We start from the raw sequence: 24,966 nt of genomic DNA, 5'->3' as shown, positions 1-24,966 counted from the left end.
CCCCACTTCCCTCTGCCCCTGGAGCTCCAGGTGAGGTGCCCCAGGAGCAGCCTGTGGGGAAGCCCCAAAGCTGCTTTGCTCTTCCTCAAATCCCTTTCTGCCTCCTATCGATTTTTCTCTTCTAGTGACTCCGGCACCTTGCCATGTGACCTTGAGCACACCCCTTCCTTTTGCAGAACCCAGATTTCTCTATATGCAAAAGGCAAGCGGGGATGGGCTAGGGGACCTCTAGGGGCCTTCCAGGCCTGACACTGAGAGTCAGCATTTCCAGGACGTGTGGGCCTGCTGAGAGCTCTCTGACCATGTTCTTGAACCACCCTCCACCTCCAAGCCTGTTTCCTCCAGCAAGTCCTAACCAGAGTCTTTCCTGCTGCCACAACCGATGCACTTGTGCCCAAACACCGACCTCAGTTAAAAGACGGGGGGACAATGCTTTATTGACTTGGCACCTATGAACGGGTGGCTACAGGCCCCCAGGGTTCTTTGCTAGTGCAAAGTGGAGGCTCTGTGGTGGGGGCAGCATAAATCAGAGATGCTGTTCTAGCTGCAGGGAGGGGCCGCTGTCCCTGTCTTGGCCCCTCCAGTCCCCTTGTCCAGCCAAGCACCATCTGAGTCTGGGCCCTCATGGAGCAGGCCAGGGCAAGGACCCAGGTTCTTCTGCAGGCTCAGGCAGTCCAAGGTAAGAGCCGTAGGCCTCTCCTGCCTTCCCTCTTCTTGAAGATCCCAAGATGGGTAGGGGGAAGGGAGGGAATCCATTTACGGAGGGCTCCCGAACCTCTTGGACCGAGGTCTAGGAAGGCAGGGTCGGGGTGCTGTAACAGGAGCCCCACCAAGGAGGAGAATTAGGAATCATTCCCTTCCCACGTTTTCTGTTTTGGCTGAGCAGAAAGTGGGAGCTTTCATTGAATTGGGCCTACAATAGCTGATGACAGGTGAGGTCACACAGTAAGTTGATGGAGTAGAGCCAGCCTCCTCTATACAGGACCACACTGTCTGAGCAGGTTCTCACCCAGACAAGGGAGGGAAGGGCAGAGTGAACTGCAGTTGTCACAGGAGGAGGGCTTCCTGGAGGAAGAGGGGCAGGCCACAGTAGGCTCCCAGAAGAGGTGGTCTGCAGAGCAGGCTGAGTCACAATGGCCGGCACAGGACACTGGCATCCTCGCTGTGGTCACAGTTGTGGGCATCCCAGCGGATATGAGAGCAGAGCAGAAGGGCACTCTCGTCCCCACGGCACTTGACATTGTCCAGGAGGATGGGGCCTCGGCCTGGGCCAAAGTGGGCCTCGCCAGGAGCTGCCAGGGCCTGGCCACAGCCCAGCTGGCGGCACAGGACACTGGCTGCCCGCAGGTCCCAAGCATCATCACAAACAGTGCCCCATCGCTGCCCTAGGAAAAGTTCTACACGCCCCTCGCATCGGTGGGCTCCATTGGCCAGGCGTAGGTGCCCTGTGGGAGGACAAGGCCCGGGGCTGGAAGGGGCTGACCCATGCCAGGCCACTCCCAAGCTAGGCCAGGGAAGGGGTAGATAAAGGAGGCAAAGGGCGGTGGCCTGAGACAGAGCACCACCCTGGGAGCCACTGGAGGAGGGCAGACGAATGAGATTGAAATAGAATGGGCATCAGTCCAGACTCAGTCTCTGGACTGGAGGAACGTGTAAAAGACTTTGTGGGGTGCTGTGTGCATGCAGAGTGCTTCATATCTGCTCCCCCTTAGTCCTCTGTTCATAATCCCAGAACTTCAGCCCCAGGGCCAATCTCTGGAGATTGTGATTATTTCCCCTGCAAGTCATTGTCTCCCTTCGCCCTCTGGACTTCCTGGGTTAGAGTGAATTCTTTCATTTCTCTCCTCAGGACAGAAGCCCCATCCCCTCATTTTGGTCTCATCTCTAGAAATCTCTAGATTGGTCTAGCTTAAAATCCACTTCCCTCTTTCTGGACACCCTACCCCTATTAATAAGGTCTGAGATTAGCATAAAAGGACAAAGGTTCCAGGATCTGGTGAGCTGCGTTACCCCAGGCTGTGACCTCCCTCAACGCTGGTCCTTCACATCCTAATGCCTCTACCTTCCTCCTGGGGACTGTGGGCACCTACCGTCTCTGGGCCGAGGAGTGGGCACCCAGGTGGTCTCAGAACCGTCCTGCTGGACTTGCAGTCCTAGCTCCTCTGGGCCTGGCTCAGCAGGACAAAGAAAAAGAGGTGGCTGTCACACTGGGGAACATGTTCCTTGAGGCCAGGTCACCTCCTACCTTCCCAAGGGAAGCCTGACCTAGGGACAGAGGGACCTCACAGGACCCTGAAGAACTGCTCTCTGCCCCTTGGATCAGAAATGGGGTTGTTTCTTTCACCGTGGGACCCAGAGCAGAACTCTTTGTGGCCTACCCCTTTGTGGTCCGGGGCACCAAACGAGGGTGAAGATGTTAATTCCCACACCAATTAGTGAAGAGAAGCATTTAAAAATGTGTCCGACTCTGCAAACGTCCCTTTCCATTGATTCCTCCCAAAGGTCAGACGCTTGCTCCCCGAAAGCTAATCAACTGTCTCTGCCTCCTAGAGCTTTGCGCGTCCTTGACTCGGCAAAGCACAAGGGCCGCGGCCCCGCCCTGTAAAGACTTTCGTACTCTATCCCTGGCCTTCGCTCTCTCCCCTCGGACTCCGCCCATCACTGCCGCAGAGCGCGCGCCCTCCCGAGGCCCCGCCCCACCCTCTCCCTGCAGCTGGCTCTCCGTTCCCGGCCCCGCCCACACTGCGCAGCCGCAGGGCGCGTCAATGGTCGGGCTCCGCCTCTCTCTGCGGACTGCGTCCTGTTCCGCCCGGCTCACGCTACAGTGCGGCAGAGCGCCGCGCGGCCCCGCCCATTCCTCAGAGCCTGCCTTGCCCCGCCCATGTCTCAGTACGCGCCTGCGCGCGGCCACGCCCATTTCTCAGATCCTGCCTTACCCCGCCCGCGCTGCAGTACGTGCCTCCGCGTGGCCCCGCCCACTCCTCGGAGGCAGACGGGCCCCGCCCAGGCTGCAGTGTACGTTTCTGCGCGGTCCCGCCGCGGCCTCACCTGAGCAGAGCGCGCCCGCATCCTCGTGGTGGCCGCAGTTGTGCTGGCCCCAGCCCAGGTGGAAGCAGTCGCTCAGGCGGGCCTCCGTGCCGGTGCAGCCCACGTTGTCCAGCAGCACAGGGCCGCGGCCGTAGCCGAAGTGGCCCAGGCCTGTGGCGCCCAGCGCAGGCCCGCAGCCCGCCTCGCGGCATGCCACGCGCGCATCCGCGAAGTCCCAGTCATCGTCGCAGACGGTGCCCCAGCCCCCGGCGTACATCACCTCCACGCGGCCGCGGCACGGGCCCGGGCCGCCCACCAGCCGCAGCCGCCTGCCTGCGGGGCGCACAGGCCCGCGGCCAGAGGGGCTGGGCTGGGGCTGCCAGTTCTGGGGCAGAGTCCCAGCCCCACCCTCTCCCATCCCGCTGTGGAACCCAGGCTCTGCCACTTACTTTTCTTCCCCAAGGCCCAGGCAGGTGTGGTGAACAGTGCCGTCTCCCTGGAAGGCAGGGCACCAACTCCTGTAGCTGCGGAGACAGGACATCTAGAGTATTTGAAGGGGACAAGGAGGCCTTCCGGCCTGCAGCAGGGCACAGGGGCGCCTCCTGAGATCCCCAGCTGTACCACACCTGCACCCCACACTGAGCCTCCATCCTAGAGTCACCATGTTGCTTGGTGTGATGGGGGTCCTCAGAAACGACAGGAATGAACCGAATCCTATTTCCAGCCATCATCCTAATTTCAATCCTAATGATACTTGGATCCCTAATTCCAACCTAATTCCTTCATTCACCGTTTATCTCAGCCATCTCACAAGGCTTCTCGATTTCCAACCTCAGCACCAATTCAAATTCTACTTCAGAGCGCTGAAGAAATCTCTTCCTACCTCCTCCCACCCTGCTGAACTTTTCAGAGCTCTGGATTTCATCCTTGCTCCATCTGCCCATCTGTTCTCTCACCCACCTCTTTACCATCTGGCCGAAAGTCCTGCTCCGCTAGTCAGGCCCCCCCTCCCTGGGGATCCAGAACAGCCTTCTCAATTCCCACTTCCACCCACCTTGCCCCTACCCTTCCAGCCTCCTTACCCTCTGGCTGTGTGTGCCAGGCCCAGTCCTCTCTGGTGGCTGAGGGTGGCAGTGCTGCGAGAGTCGGGAGGCCCAGGACTAGAGCAAGAGGGAAGGGAGCAGAGTCAGAGGCCCAAGCTCTGGTTCCTAGTCAGCCCTGGGCTGCAGGGAAGGATGGGAGGGTCTCCCTGGAGAAAACAACAGGTTTTCTTTCCAGAGCTGGGGGCTGGGGGTCCAAGGAGGTCTCCCTACTTTGACAGTGGTTGCAATTTACTCGTGCTGCACAGGTGTGCACTTCACAGCTTATATAGGGCTTATGCAGACATGCTTTCATTTCTCTCCAGTGTTCTCAGAAGCCAAGTGTGTATCCAAGATGGAGAGAGAGAGAAGGCCTTGCCATCGAGGGAGGGTTATGCTTGCGGAACAAGACTTATTATCCCTATCTTACAGAGAAAACAGGACTAGAAAGGGCAAGGGGCATGCCAGAGACCATGCAGCAAGGTTAGCCACGGCTTGGCCAGGGCTCACTGTGTGACCACGGGCAGGTAAGGCTCTGCCTTGCTGGGCCTCAGCTTTCCCATCTAAACTGGGGATGATTGTCCCTGGTTTGCTCTGTGGCACGGGCAAGCACTTTACATCCTGCGGAGCGACATTCATCTGTGAAGTGCCGTTATCGGCCCTATTATTCCTATTGCTCAGAAAACTTCTCCAAATGACAGAGGGGCTAGGTGCGGGGAAATACTTTTACGAGAGCAGCAGTGTTAGAGAGGGCTGTGCTGGGTAATTCTGGGGACATACCGGGGCTACAGTGAAAGAATTGTAGAGTATCTCTGGGGCAATTCTAGACTACTATTACTTTACTCTGAAGTACCCGATGAAGAGTACTTAGAAATTGCTGGAAAATTCCGGAAGCATTCTTGGGGTACGGCTAGATAATTCTGGAGTATTGGCAGAGCAATACTGCAGTATTCCATAGCTGTGGAGCTTACCACAAAGAGTACTGGGATTTTCTGAGGCATTTCTAAAGCAGTACCGAGACATTAAAAGTAATTTGGGACCTTCCTGGAGAGCTCTGGGAAGCACCAGGGCAGCCACTCGCCCCCGCCCCCGCCCCCGCCCCCGCCCCCAGAGCTCGCACCTGCGCAGAGCGCGCCGGCGTCCTCATGGTGGCCGCAGTTGTGCACGCCCCAGCCCAGGCTCAGGCAGGCGGCCAAGCGGGGCTCGCCGCCCTCGCAGTGCACGTTGTCCAGCAGGATGTGCCCCGTGCCATAGCCGAAGAAGGCGTTGGTGGTGGCGGCCAGAGCAGCCCCGCAGCCCAGCTGGCGGCAGACTACGGCCGCGTCCGGTAGCCCCCAGTCGTCGTCACACACGGTGCCCCACAGGCCGCCATGGAGGATCTCCACTCGGCCCTGACACGGGCCCGCGCCCCCCACCAGGCGCACGCTGCCCTCACCTGGTGACGGGGGCAGGGAGCATCTCCCACAGGGCTCTGCCTCCCATCTCCTCCAAAAGTGCGTCTAACTCAACACTTCCAAAATGCCCCAGGCCCTCCATGTACCCATGGTGCACGGTGCCCCGGGACCTAAAACCCAGGAGGAGCTGCTCACCCACTTTCCCCAGGGCACTACCTCCTCGCAGTTCAGATTGGGGGTGGTTTGTGGGATCAGGGGACAGATCGGCTTTGACTGTGTCACTTCCTACCTAAAACCAACCCTCCGCGTATGCCCGTGTCGATGCTCTCCTAACCGTCTAGGATGTATGGCTTCCTCATTTACCATTTCCATGGGGCACCTTTTCCTCCAGGAAGCCCTCCCTGATCTCTGATGGATGCGACCCTCTTCCTCCTTTGCTCTTCCTTGCCTTTTGACCTGTCTCTCTTTTAGGGTAGTTTTCATTTTCTCGTTCTACATCATTATCAGCATTTCTGTGCATATCTGACTCTCCCGTTAGATTAAGCTCCAGTCCCCACCTCTCTCACTTTCTCCGACCTTGTGCTTTTTTTAATCATCCCACAGGAATGAATCCTCTTTCCCCATCCAGACCATGCTGGGCCTCAGGGGCTGCAGAGGGCACGGTGGGGAGGGGCAATGACCAAACTGGCCCATCGGTAATCCCTCTCTTCCTCCCACGAGGGGAGGGGCGGGGAACTCCTCCCTGGGTCCCTTTCCCCAGACCCCGGTGGTCCCCCACATCGCTCTTACTTACCTTTCCCATTCTGGGAAGTTGTAGAGGGTGCCTTACTGGTTAACACTTTCCTTGTTGGGGTCTGCGTGGGCAAGAATTCTGGGAAGGAAGCAGGGTAGAAGGGAGGAGATGCATGGATCTTTCTGTTCTCCATCCTCATTCCCACGGGTGTGTGAGGGGCAGGGCATGGACCCCTAAGGTACCTGCCCCTCAGGGCCTCTGGCCACACAAAGGGTCAAAGCCAGGAACCCTGGGGTATGAGAGGAGTCCTGGCAGCAGTAGCTTTCGAGGAGTTTGGTTTAGAGGAGTTCTTTGAGTCCTTAAAGCAGCATCACGTCACTTGAGAACTTGTTAGAAATACAAACTCTCAGGTGCCATCCCAGACCTGCAGAATCAGAAACTCTGGGATGGGGCCACAATCTGTGTTTTAATGATCCTTGCAGGGGATTTTCTTGAAAACTGGAACTACTCCTCTCAAGTCAAAGCCTCTCAGAGATTTCTGAGTTAGCTCTATACCAAGTGAACCTTATGGCTAGGGTTTACCCCAATCATCTGGCTTTAAAAATGGGGAGAGGGCTCTGCTGGAACAGTCAAGACCCCACATGGAAGCAGCAATACTGGTTCTTGGCTGAGATCACACAATGAGCCAGAAGCACCACTGGTGCCCAGGACTCCTGACAGCCCAGCTGAGGCTCTTCCCCAGCATCATGCAATGCAGCCGCTGGCTTGGTCTTCTGCATGGAACAGTCTTAATGCTGGGAAGTCCCTTCATTTATCTAGCCTACAGCCCTGCTGCCTGCCACAGTCTGTCTGCCCTCCTGGGTCACAGGCCTCTGCTCACCATCGCACAAGACAGCCACATCCTCATAGTGAAAGCAGTTGTGGACGCCCCAGCCTCTGCTGCCGCACTCGCTCAGCGCAGCTTCCTGCCCTCGGCATTCAACGTTGTCCAGCAGGATGGGGCCTCGACCCTGGCCAAAGGCGAGGGGCCGAGGCACCGGCAGCGCCAGACCACAGCCCAGCTGACGACACACCACATTAGCGTCCACCACGTCCCAGTCATCGTCGCAGACACTGCCCCAGGAGCCGCCATGCAGGACCTCCAGGCGCCCCTGGCACCGGCTCGGGCCCCCCACCAGCCTTAGCTCTGTGGAGAGGGTTGATCTGGCACCAGGGGGATGACCGGGCCCAACCTACAGGATGCTCACCTTGCCATGAAACCATGGGAGCTTTGGGAACAGACCCTTCTCGGCCTCGTTTCTCCCTTTCTGTAAAATGGGGAGACTGGTGCCACCCCTTTGGGGGTATCTAGGATACTGGAGCACTACGTAGTCATTACTCCCTGAGCTCTTCTGTCTGAGCATCTGAGTACCTACCTGAGGGGCAGGGCTGGGGGAGGGACAGAGGGCCAGGGGCACCTACCTGGAAAGGGCAGTGGAGTAAGCTGTAGGGCGCTGGCTGGAACAGAGTGAGGAAGAGCATTGGCCCCTCTGGCCCCTTCCCTGGCTGCCTGGCCCCAGGAACACAGCCTCCCCTCCCCCCATGGTCCTCAGCATCGTCCCACTCCTCTTCACTACCTGTGTTTCCCTGAAGCCCCATCTTCTCTTTCCCTGACTGTCCTAATTTGCCTTTCTTCACCCCTTGCCCACTGGGCCGTGGGCCACCCGAGAGGTCTGCCTGAGACACGGATCTGCTCATCCCACTCTACTGCTAATTTCCTCAAAAGCTCCCCATTTCCTGCAGGAGTCCTAGACCCTGAGCTTTCTCTACAGAGCCTTCTGGTATCTTCTGAGCAGCCTTACCTTACTTCTTAATCTCCCATCAATCTTGTCTCCAAGTCTTTAACCCTGCAGTCTTCTCTGCTTGAACCATTCTGGCTCTCCCTGCTCCTTACAGCCCTGCGGATCCTTCCAGCCCCAGCGTGGAGGCCCCTCCTCTGGGAAGCCTCAGCTGGAAGTGGTCTCTATTCCCTCTGAATCCCTGGGCACCATATACATGCCCCTTTCCGAGCCTTTTGCGTGGTGATGTGGGCCATGCATGTCTCATCTGGGTGTCCCCCATGGCCCCCTGCCCAGAGCCTGTTACTCAGCAGATGCTCAGGAGCTCCGCCTTAAGTGTGTAAATTGCCTTTGGGATTCATTATGACTTCCCCCAAAAGATTTCCCTGTGTAAGTCCTCTTGCTTCAGCTCTCATGTACGCATATGCCCAGCACTGTGCTCATTGCTTTATGTGGCCTGGCTCACTTAATCCTTGGGGCCACTTATGAGGGAGGTAGGATTTTACAGATGGGGGAACTTCAGGTGTAGTGAGGTTAGGCAACTTGCTGAAGGCCACGCAGCAAACAAAGGGTAGAGCACATGACCTGAGAGGTGGGGAGAAAACAGGGAAGCTGGCCTAGCATGGGAAAATGAAAACCCCGGAATAGCCCCTCCCTTGTGCACTTTCACATACATTGCCTCATAGCATTCTTACAATAGCACTCTGAGGCGTGTACTAGTGTACCCATTTTATAGACGAAAAAACCAACACTCAGTTTCTTCTTTCTTAAGTTAGGATAGTCATGGATTCTATCTGTTCTACCAGCTGCCTTTCCAACAGCCATTGGGGAGGCCACCCCCTTTCCCTCCTTCCCTATTTCCAGTGTCCTCTAACCGCCCATACCCTGCGAACATTGAGGCCTCACTTCCAGGATCGAGCCCTCCACTCCCCCGACTCAGACCCTTGGCTTTCATCATCCCTGGTTAGTTGTCAGAGCTGGAAAGAATGCTGGAAGCCACCTCATTTACAGACCACCTCCCACCATAATTTACAGCTGGGGAGACTGAAAGCCAGAAAGGGGAGGGACAGGTGAGGGGAGAGCACTCACCCAGCGGCAAGAGGAAGAGGAAGGAGAGGGCTGGGGGGAGGGGAGGGGTGATGCTCCCGTCTCCTGGCCTCCACCCCCTGCTCTTCTCATCCAGCTGGGAACCAATGCACATCTCTGCTTCCTTTGGCGTCCAGCTGGTGGACGACCTTTCAGATGGTCCCATCAACGGGCCCTGGAGGAGTCACAGCTGGAACATCTGGAATTCAAGATCTCAAGTCACTTCTTCCAGCTGGAAGGGCCCAGCGATAGATTCAGGGGGAAGTGACATTTCCGCTTGGGTTTGGCATTCTGAGTGGAGGCAGCAGTGGGGGCAACAGCTGGGAGACCAGGAAGACAGGAGACGGGGGCAGGGAAACTTCTGAGGAATTAGGTTTGGCTGAAGCAAAGAGTGTGTGAAAGCAAGTGGTGGGGGATGATGTTGGAAGGTTGTCTTGGCCCAAACCAACACAGGCCCTCAAGGCTGTGCCAAGGGCTCCAAGTTTATCCTCCAGGGCAGCACATCCCAAAGCCTGGTGTTGGTGCCACTGGGGGCAACTCACATAATTTTAGGGGGAGATGGACATTTACTCTTTTCATTTATTTTTTTTACAATGACTTCTATTTATGGCAAAGCATTCTGGTTTTCTATTTATTTGGAGCAATATAAAGTTTCCCTTTAAAGTTAATTTAAATCAGAAGAAATGAGTCAATTTGAAGAAAAAAATCAAGGAAATATAGTTCCCATGACTCATGAATATGCAAAAATGAAGGGCTGGGAAAGTAAATGCCATTCGGGATGCTCTGCTCTTTAGGGGTGGGAAGCCCTTGAAGATTTTTTTTTTAAATTTTGGATTAAGGTATACAAACCAAAAAGTGCATAAATCATAAGTGCATAAATCTCAGGGAACATTCACGGCATAGCCAGCATCCCAGAAACACGCCCACGTCCCCTTCTGGGCAGACTTCCAGCGGGAGTCTGATGCAGAGTGTGTGGACGATGATTGGATGTGGCGGGGAGATGGGGGGCTTGTTTAGAGGATGATTCTGTTTGGGATATATTGAGAGTGAGGTGCCCGGGGACATGAGTGCCCCTCCCAGCCCGAACACACACTCACACACACACACACACCCATCTCTCCCTGGCTTTGCCTCGGTCCTGGCATACAAAGTCTGGTTGGGGAGAAGATGAAAACCTATCTGGATGTGGGCACAGGGTTTTCAATACCCCATTCATGGGGCCCCAGTACGGCCCCCAGTGGAATAATCAGCTTTTGTCTTCGCTGTGCCTGACTTGGGGACAGCTGGGAGATGGGAGTAGAGAGCTGTGAGGAGGGGGAAGCCAGGGTGCAGTCTTTGCTGAGAGGATGCATAGTGATCTGGGCCTGCCTCTGTCTCCAAGCCCTTGGGGCTACCCACCTCTCAGGCTACTGGGTTCACCTCTCAGACTCGCCCCCCAGGTCAGGTCAGACCCCACTATGTGAGTATGGGGACACACAGCTTCCAGGGAACCTGGCTGGGAATCCTCAAGTCCCCCCAACTCTCTCCTGCCACTCTGGCCCAGGAGTGAGGGAGAAGGACTCCCCCACCTTTTTTTTTTCTTTGCCGAGGAAGATTAGCTCTGAGCTAACATCTGTGCCAATCTTCCTCTATTTTGTATGTGGGTTGCCCCCTCAGCATGGCTGATGAATGGTGGTATAGATCCATGCCCAGGATCTGAACCTGTGAACCTGGGGCTCCCGAAGTGGAGCACCCCGAACTTAACTGCTACACCACTGGGCCAGCCCCAAGAAGTACCCTTGATCCAGAGCCCCACTGACCTCAAGTCCCAGCTGCCCCAAGATCTCTCACTGGGCCTTGTGGAGCCTGCCTCACCTCCAGCTCCAGGACTGGCCCCCAAGCCAGCACCTGCTTCACTTCCTGGGAACCTTGGCCAAAATGAGGCTTAACCGGGCCCTTCCCTCCATGAACTGTGGCTCTCTAAAGCTCTCATGCTCCCTCCCCACCCTACTCAGTGCACCTCTGCCCTGAACAGTCTCTTCACAGTGTGGGGCAGGCAGCAAAACACAGTGGTTAGAAACATCAGCTCCACCACCTGCTAGCTGTTTGTGCTCACCTCTCTCAGCCCTACTGTGCTCATCTGTAAAATGGCCTTAGTAATACACTTACCTCTAACAACCATTGCTAGATGAAATGAGCTAACATTTATAAAATGTTATAACTTATAAAATGGTGCCTGACCCACCATAAGTGAGGTAGCTGTTATTATTACTGTCTCCCCATCTAGACTGTGGACCCTCAAGAGCAGGGACCAGATCTTATTCAGCTGTAGCACCTGGCACAGGGTGGGTACTCAGGAAATGTTTGTTGAATGACTGAATGAAGTTTAGGGCTGCAGAATCATAGAATAAGCAGTCAGAAGGGGCCCGGGAGATCATCAAGGACGATTCCACATCTGAGCCCTGGAAAACTTGTCGTATTTTCTTTCTTTCTTTCTTTCTTTCTTTCTTTCTCTCTCTCTCTCTCTCTCTCTCTCACACACACACACACACACACACACACACACACATATCAGCAAAAGTGAAGGATTCATACCTGGGGGAATGTTCTGGGCTCTTTCTGTCCCTTCTTCTACAGTCAATCCAAAGTCAAATCACTTTTTCTGCCTCTAAAAGTTTAGGAGGGGGAAGGACCCCCCAAATGGAAATCAACACAGACCTTTCTTCTTTTCTTCCCAAAGCTGGAAGGTGAGCAGAAGCAAAGTCCCTGTCCATGGAGCTGGCTGGTGGCCCCAGCCTGTGCCCACCCGACCTTAGGGGGCAGAGGGAGGCAAAGGGAGGGTGGAGGTGGCCTGCGCGTCTGGAACTGCCGCAAAGAAGGGATACCCAGGCAGAGGAGGAGCTACGGCAGTGGGGGGCCGGTTGGGACTCTCAGGGCCAGGGAGCCCCTCCTCCCCCTCCTCCTCCCCCAGGGCTCAGGTTTCAGAGAGCCCAGGACAGGTCTCCACCCCTTTGCAGGGCAGCCAAGCATCCCTGATCTCCTAGGACAGCCCTGATCCAGCCCTTCGTCCTGTTGCCCGGGGGGTCCCCTGCTCATGTCCTGACCCACATCCCACCTGGGGTTTTGGAAACACGGTCTCTGGAGTCAAGAGTGTGTGCCGTGGGCTTCCCACAGAGGCAGGGCCACTTATTTTGCTGCTGATTTTGCCTTTCTGTGGCTCCTCTTAAGTTCTGGTATCTTTTGGGCTTTTGTAGTTATAGGTGACAAGAAGTGGCATGTGGCTTATTCTGTGGTTTGTAGCATCAATAAAATGCAGTACTGGAATTTCCCACCTTCCAACTGGAACCACAGATTTTCGGAGCTGGAAGGGCCCCCAAGAGACCCCACCAGGTGCTTCCAAACCTGGCTGTGCATCCACATCACCCCTGGGAGCATTTCTAAAATATATACAGATTCCTGCTCCCACCACTTCTGCCCCCAAGATTCCGATCCAGCAGTTCAGGGATGGGGGCCCCCGAAAGTATATTTTTGAAAAGCTCCTGAGGATTAAATGAGTTTGGGGACCTGGGGTCTAGCCTGAGCTGTTTATGGTGCAGGTGGGAAGACTGAAGCCAAGAGAGGAAGACAGAGACACAGCACCCCCGTGTGCCCTGCCGGACTCAGTTTCCTGACCCTCGGGCCTGATCTTGCTTCCCACTTCTCAGAAAAAGAAAACTGTGATGGGAAGTCTGCCATCACCCTGCTCCCAAACCTATACGTCCTCATGGGCCTGCACCCATCCCTCCTTTCTCCTGCCTCCTCCCTCCTCCCCTGGCCTAAGGAACCACTCCCCCATGGTCCACATCTCGTCTCCCTCTGCCTTCCCAGGGACCTCCCTCTCTCCATCTGCACATCTTCTCTCTTCCATGTTCAGCTGCTCTTTCCCAACTGGATTCTTCGCGAAGGGCTTCTAAGCATACCCTGGTCTCTGTCATTAAAAGCAACCAAGAGAAAATCCTTTCAACCTGTGTCTGGTGGGTCCTTAGGGTGGAAATGGCCAGGCCCTGGTATCCCTACGGAGATCTGTCACTGGCCGAGGGATGCTGGGGATAGTGTGGCCTTGGCTCCGATGCTGCAGTAGACCTGGAAGGGGCTACACCTGGAGTCTGTCAGCTGACGGCATTCCTCATGGCTCATCAGCAGGTTCTGTCTCCGCGGGAGATGCGAGCCGCACATCTCCACGGCTGCCACTGGATTCCTCTTCCCCCTCCAGCTAGTGGCCCACCTCTCTCCTCCCATCGCAGCCAAACTTCTCCAAAGAGTTGCCTGCACACACATCTCCATCTCCTTACCTCTCACTCGCGGCTCAACTTGCTCCAGTCTGCCTTCGGTCCTCTCTACTCCACTGAGGCAAGTCTTCCTAAGGTCACCAGAGACCTCCATGTCATGAGATTCAAGGGACAGCTTTCATCCCTTGTTTTATCCCATGAGCTCTGATAATGTAACCGAGAGAACCCATATGCATAGTCCTTGCTGTGTTGACGTGCATAACACACATCCCCCAGATGGCAATGGCTTACAGCAACAGTTCCTTTCCCGTGGTTCTGCACATCAGCTGTGCTAGCTCTACTTCAGGCCGTGGGTTGGGTTCAGGTCCGCTCTGTGTGCCTCTCATTCCAGGACCCAGGCTAAAGGAGCAGCGGTCCCCTGGGGCATGCTCCTCCTGTAGAGGAAGGCAGAAACCCCAAAGACCCGGCCAAACCATGCAGGCACATTTAAAACTGCTGCTTGGGTGTGGCATACATCCCATCTGCTCATGTCATCGTCTAAAGCAAGTCACATGGTCAAGCCTGTTATCCATCAGTGAGGCAGGGAAAGTGTGTCCCTCCCATAGAGGGGAGGAGGAGAGAGTGATGCACCAGAAACTAACAGAGGCTTAAACAATATCCGAATATCCAAACAGTATCTACCTCCGAGTCCTGGCAGGAGATCTAGAAATGGTATGACAGCCACGACTACTGAGGAGCCAGATCTCTTCTCTCTTGTTGCTCTGCCATCCTCAACACAGGGCTTCCTTCTCACGGTCTGAGATGGCTGCTCCAGCCTCCGCCCTCGTGCGTTTATTTCAGCCAGGGTATCACTTAGCTCCGGCTGCTGTCACAGAATACCACTGACTGGGCGGCTTAAACAACAAAAATTTATTTTCTCACAGTTCTGGAGGCTGGAAAGTTCAAGATCAAGGTTCTAGCAGGGTTTGGTTCCTGGTGAGACCCTCTTCCTGGCTTGCAGATGGCCACTTTCTCACTGTGTCCTCACGTGTTGGGGGAGAGCACTCTCTGTCTTTTTATAAGGACACTAATCCTATGGGATCAGGGCCCCACCCTTATGACTTCATTTAACCTTATCCATATACAGTCACATGAGGGTTAGGGCTTCAAGATTATTTTGGAGGGACGCATTCAGTCCATAACAGCCAATGAAAAGAGAAAGAAGGGAGGAATGAAGGGCTTCCCCCTTCCCCTAACAGGCACAGCCACAATCCTTCTGCTCATATCTCATGGCTAGAACTTCTCACGGCCATAGCCCAGCTAAGAATTCTATTACTGCGTGAGAAGGGAGAGCAGATGCAGGGGGCAACTGCAGTTTCTGCCATTGTCCTTGTATCACTTGATATCTCAGCAGCATTTGATACTCTCTCAGTTATGGTGTTTTGGGCTGCAAGTAATGGAAAACACAATCAAAGCCATTCAGAAAGGGGAGTTTTTACCTCACTTAACAAGAAGTCCAGAGGTAAGGCCATTTCAGGATTGGTTCATTCAGTGGAATGACATCATTAGGGACCCAGGTCCTTCCCAACAGTCTACTCTGCCATCATCAGCAAGGTGGCCCCTCCTCTCGGCTGGCTTCCCTTATGGCTCAAGATGGCGGCCTCAGTTCTGAGTATCTCACACATACGGCAATGTTCAGAGCCAGAAAAGGCGGAACGTCTCCATCCTATGTCCTATTTTAAAAGCTAGGAAGACTTTCCCAGAAAATTCCCAACAGACATCCTTTCAAGTCTCATTGGCCAGATCCAGTTATTTGCCCATGGCAAAGCATGCCTGGCAAGTGGAGGGGAGCCTTAGGCCTTCTCATCCATACCCCCTCTCTGAGAGATCTTGAACAAGCTCAAGGTACAATTTTTTGGTTTTTAATATATTCACAGAGTTGTACAACCACCACCATTATCTATCCCATCACCCCAAAAAGAAACCCTTTGCCCATTAGCAGTCAATCCCTATTCCCCCCTCCACTAGCCCCTGGCAACCACTAATCTAATTTCTGTCTCTATGGATTTGGACATAGACATTTGGACAAATTTCTATGGATTTTTTCTGGACATTTAAGATAAATGGAATCCACAATATGTGGCCTTTTGTGTCCCACTCCTTTAACTTAGCATAGTTTTCAAGGTTCATCCATGTTGTAGCCTATATCAGTGCCTCATTCCTTTTTATGGCTGAGTAATATTCCACTGTATGGATATACCACGTACATGAATTGATATATTCCTATCCAGACTCTATAAAGAACTCTCAAAATTCAACCTTTAAAAAATCAAACACTCCAAATACACAATGGGCAAGCCATAAAGAGACACTTCACCAAAGAGGATATGTGGATGGCAAGTGAGCACATGAAAAGATGTTCGACATCAGTAGCCATTAGGGGGATTCAATTTAAGACCAGCATGTGACATCACCACACTCCTATCAGAAGGGCTAAGATAGGGGCTGGCCCCGTGGTCGAGTGGTTAAGTTCATGCACTCTGCTTCGGCGGCCCAGGGTTTCACCGGTTCAGATCCTGGGCATGGACATGGCACTGCTCATCAGGCCATACTGAGGCTGCATCCCACATACCACAACTAGAAGGACCCACAACTAATAATGTACAGCTATGTACTGGGGGGATTTGGGGAGAAAAAGCAGGAAAAAAAAAGAAAGTTTGGCAACAGTTGTTAACTCAGGTGCCAGTCTTTAAAAAAAAAAAAAAAAAGAAGGGCTAAGATAAAAATAGTGACAACACCAATTGGTAACAAGGATATGGAGAAACTGGATCCCTCATAGATTGCTGGTGGGAATGTGAAATGGCCCAGCTGCTCTGGAAAAGTTTGGCAGTTTCTTTAAAAATTAAACATACAACATGAGAAGATCCAAGATGGCGGCATGAGTAGTCTTCTTTGTCTCTTCCCCTTCGAATCTACAACTAATTGGACATTCATCGCTTAACAAAGGATATCCATATAGCATCTCAGGACACCTGAGAGACCCATGCTGCTATACATCGGAAGGCGGACGGACTTCCCTCCGGGAGGAGGTGGAGATAGGTGAAAACTCTCCGACCCCAACCCCCGAACAGCCTAGTACCTGCAAGCGGCTTTCTTACAGCGGACCCCCCCCCCCCCAGAACATCGCCACACACCAAGGGCAGGAGGGAGCGCACACCAGAGGAGTAACGGTGGAAACTGGTGACCAGAGCCCTACCTAAGCCCCCCGCAATTACACCTAAGCCTGGAGGGAAGCTCCAGAGTTACACACCAGAGGCGGCGGGGAAAACCCTTACCCACCATTAGCGGAGAGGCCCCTCCCAGCATCCACAATGCCAGGAGGCTCCCGGAGAGAATCCCAAATGGGGTGGCGACCCACCGGCCCCACTGACCGGGCTTTCCCCTGGGCGGGGCTCGGGGCTACCGGAGATCTCCTGGGAGAGGACTGGGGCTGGGTGGGTAGCAGAGAGGCCCTGCCCAGCATCCACAATGCCAAATCCTAGGCAGGGCAGCAGCCGGCCAGCTACCACTGAACGCAAGGTCTCCAGCTATACCCCAGACAGGGCAAGGGGCTCCCCGAGATCCTAGGGGAGAGGATTGGGGCTGGGTGGAGTTCCAGCGACCCGGCTCTGTGGCCCAGGGGGAAACTCTACAGTCTCATAGCAGCCTCAGCGATAGCCTCTGCACAGCACTAGTAGAGAGCACCCACCCGGCAACCACAAGGCTGGAAGACCCTGGGACAAAAAGTTAGCTAGGCGAGCTAACCACAGACTGCAGAAGATGCCCATAGCTCTGCTGTGACCCATAGTGGACAAGTGAGATTTTGTGGGTGCCGACAGTGACAGAGCTGCAAATATAAGTGATCCTGCCCCTGGCCACTGGGAAAGCCCATAACACCACTGCAGACCCTAAGGAGGGAGCACGTCTAGGTGGCCTGCAACAGTAGGCACCAGCAGCCTGAAGCCCCCTGTGACGGCCCCCACAGCTGAAGAGGGAACCCACAGGACCACTGTGACTACGAGGAGGGGCCCAGGCCCAGTTAGCAACAGCTGATAGGGTTCCTGGTTGGTGCAGTACAAACAGCTGTCCCCCCACCACACCAGTAGAAACAAGTGGAAGCAGTAACTAAACTCTATCTCTATGCGGAGACACAAATATACACCATCAAGCAATATGAAAAAATATATTAAATCTCCAGAACAGAAGGAAAATGACAAATACACAGAAAACAATCCCAAAGACAATGAAATATATAACCTAAATGATGATGACTTCAAAACAGCCATCATTAAAAAACTCAATGAGTTAAAAGAGAATTCAGATAGACAACTCAACGAGTTCAGGAGCTATGTCACAAAAGAGTTCGATACTATAAAGAAGAACCAAACATAAATACTGGAAATGAAGAACACAATAGAAGAGATTAAGAAGAATCTAGATGCACTGAACAGTAGGGCCAATAATATGGAGGAAAGAATTAGCAATTTGGAAGATAGGAATATAGAAATGCTGCAGGCAGAGGAGGAGAGAGAACTAAGACTAAAAAGAAATGAAGAAACTCTCCGAGAATTATCTGATGCAGTTAGGAGATGCAATGTAAGGATTATAGGTATACCAGAGGGAAAAGAGAACAAGAAGGGGGCAGAAGGCCTGTTCAAAGAAATAATGGCTGAGAACTTCCCAAACCTGGGGAGAGAGATGGAACTTCATGTGACAGAAGCCAATAGATCTCCGAACTTTATCAATGCAAGAAGACCAACCCCGAGGCATATAGTAGTGAAGCTGGCAAAAGTCAATGACAAGGAGAGAATACTAAGGGCAGCCAGGCAGAAGAAATTAACCTACAAAGGGACCCCGATCAGGCTATCAGCAGATTTCTCAGCAGAAACTTTACAGGCTAGAAGAGAGTGGAACGATATATTCAAAAATCTGAAGGACAAAAACCTGCAGCCGAGAATTCTCTACCCAGCAAAAATATCCTTCAAATACGATGGAGAAATAAAAACTTTCCCAGATAAACAAAAATTAAGGGAATTCATTGCCACAAAACCTCCTCTTCAAGAAATGCTCAGGAAAACCCTCATTCCTGAAAAATCAAAAAAAGGAAAGGGGCTACAAAACCAAGAGCAAAGGAGATAAGTAGAAGGACAACAACAGAGAGTAGCAGCTCTCCATCAGAACAGACTAAACCATGGGACGAGAAACAAAGGAAATTGAAGAGAACCAGAAAACAAGACATAAAATAGCAGCGGTAGGCCCCCACATTTCAATAATCACTCTAAATGTAAATGGATTGAACTCTCCAATCAAAAGACACAGAGTGGCAGGATGGATCAAAGAACAAGACCCAACAATATGCTGCCTCCAGGAAACACACCTCAGCCCCAAAGACAAACACAGACTCAGAGTGAAGGGATGGAAGACAATACTCCAAGCTAATAATGAACAAAAGAAAGCAGGTGTCACTATACTAATATCAGACAAGGTAGAGTTCAAAGCACAACAGATAAAGAAAGACAAAGAGGGACAGTATATAATGATAAAAGGGACTCTCCGCCAAGAAGACATAACACTTATAAATATATACGCACCCAACACAGGAGCACCAAAATTTGTAAAGCAACTCTTAACAGAACTAAAAGAAGACATCAACAACAATACAATAATAGTAGGGGACCTCAACACACCATTAACACCAATGGACAGAACATCCAGACAGAAAATCAACAAGGAAATAATAGAATTAAATGAAAAGTTAGACCAGATGGACTTAATAGATATATATAGAACACTTCATCCAAAAACAGCAGGTTACACATTCTTCTCAAGTGCACATGGAACATTCTCAAGGATTGACCATGTTTTGGGAAACAAAGCAAGCATCAATAAATACAAGAGAGTTGAAATAATATCAAGCATCTTTTCTGATCATAATGCTATGAAACTAGAAATCAACTACAAGAATAAAGCAGAGAAAAGTGCAAAAATGTGGAGACTAAACAACACGCTACTGAACAAACAATGGATTATTGAAGAAATTAAAGAAGAAATCAAATATTATCTGGAGACAAATAAAAATGAGAACACGTCATACCAAATCATTTGGGATGCAGCAAAGGCAGTCCTAAGAGGGAAATTCATTGAAATACAGGCTCACCTCATTAAACAAGAAAAAGCTCACATAAGTAACTTCAAACGCACCTAACAGAACTAGAAAAAGAAGAACAAACAAAGCCCAGAGTCAGTAGAAGGAGGGAAATAATAAAAACAAGAGCAGAAATAAATGACATTGAAACAAAAAAGACAGTAGAAAGGATCAATGAAACAAAGAGTTGGTTCTTCGAAAAAATTAACAAAATCGACAAACCCTTAGCCAGACTCACCAAGAAAAGAAGAGAGAAATCTCAAATAAATAAAATTAGGAATGAGAGAGGAGAAATCACAACAGATACCAAAGAAATACAAGGGATCATAAGAGAATACTATGAAAAACTATATGCCAACAAATTGAACAACCTAGAAGAAATGGACAAATTCCTAGACTCTTACAACCTTCCCAAACTGAACCAGGAAGAAATGGAGAATCTGAATAGGCCAATCACAAGTAAAGAAATAGAAACAGTAATCAAAAACCTCCCCAAAAATAAGAGTCCAGGACCAGACAGCTTCTCTGGAGAATTCTACCAAACATTCAAAGAAGATTTAATACCTATCCTTCTCAAACTATTCCAGAAAATTGAGGAAGATGGAGTACTCCCTAACACATTCTATGAAGCCAACATCACTCTGATCCCCAAACCTGACAAGGACAACACAAAGAAGGAGAACTACAGGCCAATATCACTGATGAACATAGATGCAAAAATCCTCAACAAAATTCTGGCAAACCGAATACAGCAATACATCAAAAAGATTATACACCATGATCAAGTGGGATTTATACCAGGGAGACAGGGATGGTTCAACATCCGCAAGTCAATCAACGTGATGCACTACATTAACAAAATGAAAAACAAAAACCACATGATCATCTCAATAGATGCAGAGAAAGCATTCGACAAGATCCAACATCCATTTATGATAAAAACTCTCAATAAAATGGGTATAGAAGGAAAGTACCTCAACATAATAAAGGCCATATATGACAGACCCACAGCCAACATCATACTCAATGGACAAAAACTGAAAGCCATCCCTCTGAGGACAGGAACAAGACAAGGGTGCCCACTTTCACCACTCTTATTCAACATAGTACTGGAGGTGTTGGCCAGAGCGATTCGGCAGGAAAAAGAAATAAAAGGAATCCAAATAGGCAATGAAGAAGTAAAACTCTCGCTGTTTGCAGATGATATGATCTTATATATAGAAAACCCCAAAGAATCCATAGGAAAACTATTAGAAACAATCAACAGCTACAGCAAAGTTTCAGGGTATAAAATCAACATACATAAATCAGTAGCATTTCTATACACTAACAATGGACTAACAGAAAAAGGACTCAAGAACTCAATCCCATTCACAATCACAATGAAAAGAATAAAATACCTTGGGATAAATTTAACCAAGGAAGTGAAAGATTTATACAATGAAAACTAAAAGACTTTCTTGAAAGAAATTGACGACGACATAAAGAGATGGAAAGACATTCCATGCACATGGATTGGAAGAATGAACATAGTTAAAATGTCCATACTACCTAAAGCAATCTACAGGTTCAATGCTATCCCAATAGGATCCCAAGGACATTCTTTACAGAAATTGAACAAAGAATCCTAAAATTCATGTGGGGCAACAAAAGACCCCGAATTGCTAAAGCAATCCTGAGAAAGAAGAACAAAGCGGGAGGCATCACAATCCCTGACACAGTAATCAAAACAGCATGGTACTGGTACAAAAACAGGTGCACAGATCAATGGAACAGATTGAAAGCCCAGAGATAAAACCATACATCTATGGACAGCTAATCTTTGACAAAGGAGCTGAAGGCCTACAATGGAGAAAAGAAAGTCTCTTCAACAAATGGTGCTGGGAAAACTGGACAGCCACATGTAAAAGAATGAAAATTGACCATTCTTTTTCACCATTCACCAAAATAAACTCAAAATGAATCAAAGACCTAAAGATTAGGCCTGAACAATAAGTCTTCTAGAAGAGAATATAGGCAGTACACTCTTTGACATCAGTTTCAAAAGAATCTTTTCGGACACCATAACCCCTCAGATGAGGGAAACAATAGAATAAACAAATGGGACTTCATCAGACTAAAGAGTTTCTTCAAGGCAAGGGAAAAGAGGATTGAAACAAAAAAACAGCCCACTAATTGGGAAAAAATATTTACAAGCTACTTATCCGACAAAGGATTAATCTCCATAATATACAAAGAACTCACACAGCTTAACAACAAAAAAACAAACAACCCGATCAAAAAATGGGCTGAGGACATGAACAGATATTTCTCCAAAGAAGATATAAGTATGGCCAATAGACACATGAAAAGATGCTCATCATCACTAATCATCAGGGAAATGCAAATCAAAACTACACTAAGATATCACCTTACACCCGTTAGATTGGCAAAAATATCCAAAACCAAGAGTCACAAATGTTGGAGAGGCTGTGGTGAAAAGGGAACCCTCATACACTGTTGGTGGGAATGCAAACTAGTGCAGCCACTATGGAAAACAGTATGGAGATTTCTCAAAAAGTTAAAAATAGAAATACCCTATGACCCAGCTATCCCACTACTGGGTATCTATCCTAAGAACCTGAAATCAGCAATCCCAAGAATCACATGCACCCTATGTTCATCGCAGCATTATTTACAATAGCCAAGACGTGGAACCAACCTAAATGCCCAGAAACTGACGACTGGATAAAGAAGATATGGTATATATACACAATGGAATACTACTCAGCCATAAAAAAGGACCAAATTGTTCCATTCGCATCAACATGGATGGACCTTGACGGTATTATGTTAAGCAAAATAAGCCAGACAGAGAAAGACGAACTCTATATGACTCCACTTATAGGTGGAAGTTAACATATAGACAAGGAGAACTGATCGGTGGTTACCCGGGAAAAGGGGGGGTGGGGGAGGGCACAAAGGGTGAAGTGGTGTACCCACAACATGACTAACAATAATGTACAAGTGAAATCTCACAAGGTTGTAATCTATCATAATCTTAATAAAAAAAAAATTAAACATACGCTTACCCTGCGACCCAGCAGTTGCCCTCCTGGGCATTTATCCCAGCGAAATGAGACCTTATGTCTGCCCAAAAACTTGTACATGAATGTTCATAGCAGCTTTATTTGTAATAGTCAAAACCTGGAAACAAGCAAAATATCTTCCAAGAGGTAAATGGTTAAAGAAACCATAGTACAGCCATTCTATGGAATAGAATTCCAAAGAATTCTCAGTGACAAAAAGGAACAAACTATTGATACATGCAACAATTGGACGGATCTCAAGGGCGTTATGCGATGTGAAAAAGCTAATTTCAGGAGGTCACACTCTATATGATTGCATTTCTACAACAGTATCGAAATGACAAAATTACAGAGATGGAGAACAAAGTAGTGATGCCCAGGGTTTAGGGATTGTGGAGGAAAGGGAGGTGGGTGTGACTGTAAAGGGAGAGAACCAGAAAGATCTTTGTGGCGATAGGATAGTTCTGTCTTGATTGACTCGATGGTTACAGGAATCTACCTATATGATAAAATGACAGAACTACACACATACATTGTATAAATGTCTCATTCCTGGTTTTGATATTGTACTACCATTTTTTAAGATGTAACCATTACGGGAAACCGTATGAAAGGTACAGGGGACCTCCCCATACACTTCTTTGCAACTTCCAGTGACTCTATAATTATTTCAAAATAAAACAAAAAAAAAGTCTTAGCTGATTGACAACAACGAAATAGACTAATATTTTAAAATCAAAGCAGGGGCCGGCCGGGTGGCGCAGCGGTTAATTTTGCACGTTCCTCTTCAATGGCCCGGGGTTCGCTGATTTGGATCCCTGGTGCAGACACGGCACCACTTGGCAAGCCATGTTGTGGTAGGCATCCCACCATAAAGTAGAGGAAGATGGGCACAGATGTTAGCTCAGGGCCAGTCTTCCTCAGCAAAAAGAGGAGGATTGGCAGTAGTTACCTCAGGGCTAATCATCCTCAAAAAAATAAATAAATAGGGGCCAGTTCTGTGGCTGAGTGGTTAAGTTCGCGCACTCCGCTGCGGCGGCCCAGGGTTCGGATCCTGGGCGCAGACATGGCACCGCTCATCAGGCCATGTTGAGGCGGCGTCCCACATCCCACAACTAGAAGCACCAGCAACTAAGATATACAACTGTGTACAGGGGGGTTTGGGGAGATAAAGCAGGGGAAAAAAAAAAGATTGGCAACAGTTGTTAGCCCAGGTGCCAATCTTAAAAAAAAAAAAAAAGACACTTCAACATCATGAAAATAAATAAATAAATAAATAAAATCAAAGCAAATATTTTTAGTGCTTCAAATCATCACCTTGAGGTGTGAAAAATGGATTCCGACAAGTGGTTTCTCCTGGTGTGAGATGCTGCCCGCCTTGGCTGGGGTGTAGGAGAATGCGGTGTCCAGTGTTTGAGTGGATTTCCGCTGGGCTCCACATTCTGGAATGCCTTTCCCAAGCGGAGCACCTCTTCTGTCTTCAGCTCCCTGGGGGGACAGTGACACTCCAATGCTTTGATGATTCCATTTAGGGCAGTTATGAAAAGACCTCCTACTGCAATTCTCGCAGCTCTCCCTATTCTCAGGAAATTTGTTGCATTAAGTCCGACAAAGCGCCCCAATCACGCTGTGTCTTGGTGTGTTTATCTAGGCAAGATGGCCGACGTGGGACTTTGCTGAAACCCGTGGTTGCAAAATGAAAGTCACGTTGCGAAATGCATTTGCACGGTCATGAAATGCAAGTTCCACAGAACACGCGAAAGTGAAATCCAGAGGATAGAAGAGAAGTGCCAAAGATTTCCCCTTAGACTCACTGGCGCTTTATTGTTTGACCCTTCCACAGACAACTGCAGGGAGCATGTTGGTGAGTGGAGCACTGATGTTGAAGGAGAGTTTTGTGTGTCCGGTACCAGGGGCCATTATGTTTGACTAGCACTTTCTTTCAACAGCAGCCTAAGGGAAACATCCCAAGAGAAGGTGCTCTTGTACTCGGGAGCCAATGGCCCAGAGGAAGCTTCTGGCAGCAGCTGCCACATTCTGAGAATCAAGCAGACCCTACTGGCCAGAAACTGTATATATATATATATTTAATACAATATATATATTTTTTAAGATTTTGTTTTTCCTTTTTCTCCCCACAGGCCGCAGGTACATAGTTGTATATTTTTAGTTGTGGGTCCTTCTCATTGTGGCATGTGGGACACTGCCTCAGCATGGCCTGATGAGTGGTATCACGTTTGCACCCAGGATCCAAACCGGCGAAACCCTGTACCTCCGAAGCAGAGCGTGCGAACTTAACCACTCAGCCACGGGGCCTGCCCCTTAATGCAATATTTTTTAAAATTTAATTTA

General features: G+C 50.1%; 1 protein-coding gene across 3 annotated transcripts; it reads right to left on the bottom strand.

Moving 5' to 3' along the window:
* Nucleotides 1-107: 107 nt before the first annotated feature.
* Nucleotides 108-22,675, bottom strand: SSC4D (scavenger receptor cysteine rich family member with 4 domains). 3 transcript variants are annotated; one of them, XM_046667388.1, is made up of 15 exons: nucleotides 22,618-22,675; nucleotides 14,065-14,276; nucleotides 13,675-13,814; nucleotides 13,447-13,587; nucleotides 11,711-11,783; nucleotides 9,140-9,335; nucleotides 7,695-7,730; nucleotides 7,114-7,419; nucleotides 6,294-6,371; nucleotides 5,227-5,541; nucleotides 4,110-4,187; nucleotides 3,477-3,551; nucleotides 3,049-3,360; nucleotides 2,091-2,168; nucleotides 108-1,445 (listed from the first exon to the last, which is right to left on the bottom strand). In XM_046667388.1, exons 6-15 carry the CDS (start codon nucleotides 9,300-9,302, stop codon nucleotides 1,129-1,131), a joined length of 1,758 nt encoding a protein of 585 aa, XP_046523344.1. In that variant the 5' UTR covers nucleotides 9,303-9,335; nucleotides 11,711-11,783; nucleotides 13,447-13,587; nucleotides 13,675-13,814; nucleotides 14,065-14,276; nucleotides 22,618-22,675; the 3' UTR covers nucleotides 108-1,128. The 3 variants fall into 3 exon arrangements, with proteins under 3 accessions (XP_046523344.1, XP_046523343.1, XP_046523345.1); XM_046667387.1 differs by having other exon boundaries at nucleotides 13,447-13,814; XM_046667389.1 differs by lacking the exon at nucleotides 7,695-7,730 and having other exon boundaries at nucleotides 13,447-13,814.
* Between the last annotated feature and the right edge of the window lie 2,291 nt (nucleotides 22,676-24,966).

This window comes from Equus quagga, chromosome 7 (assembly GCF_021613505.1).
Source record: "Equus quagga isolate Etosha38 chromosome 7, UCLA_HA_Equagga_1.0, whole genome shotgun sequence".
Taxonomy (NCBI): domain Eukaryota; kingdom Metazoa; phylum Chordata; class Mammalia; order Perissodactyla; family Equidae; genus Equus; species Equus quagga.
Note: the sequence above shows the minus strand (reverse complement) of the source record. Positions and strands in the feature narration are given on the sequence as shown.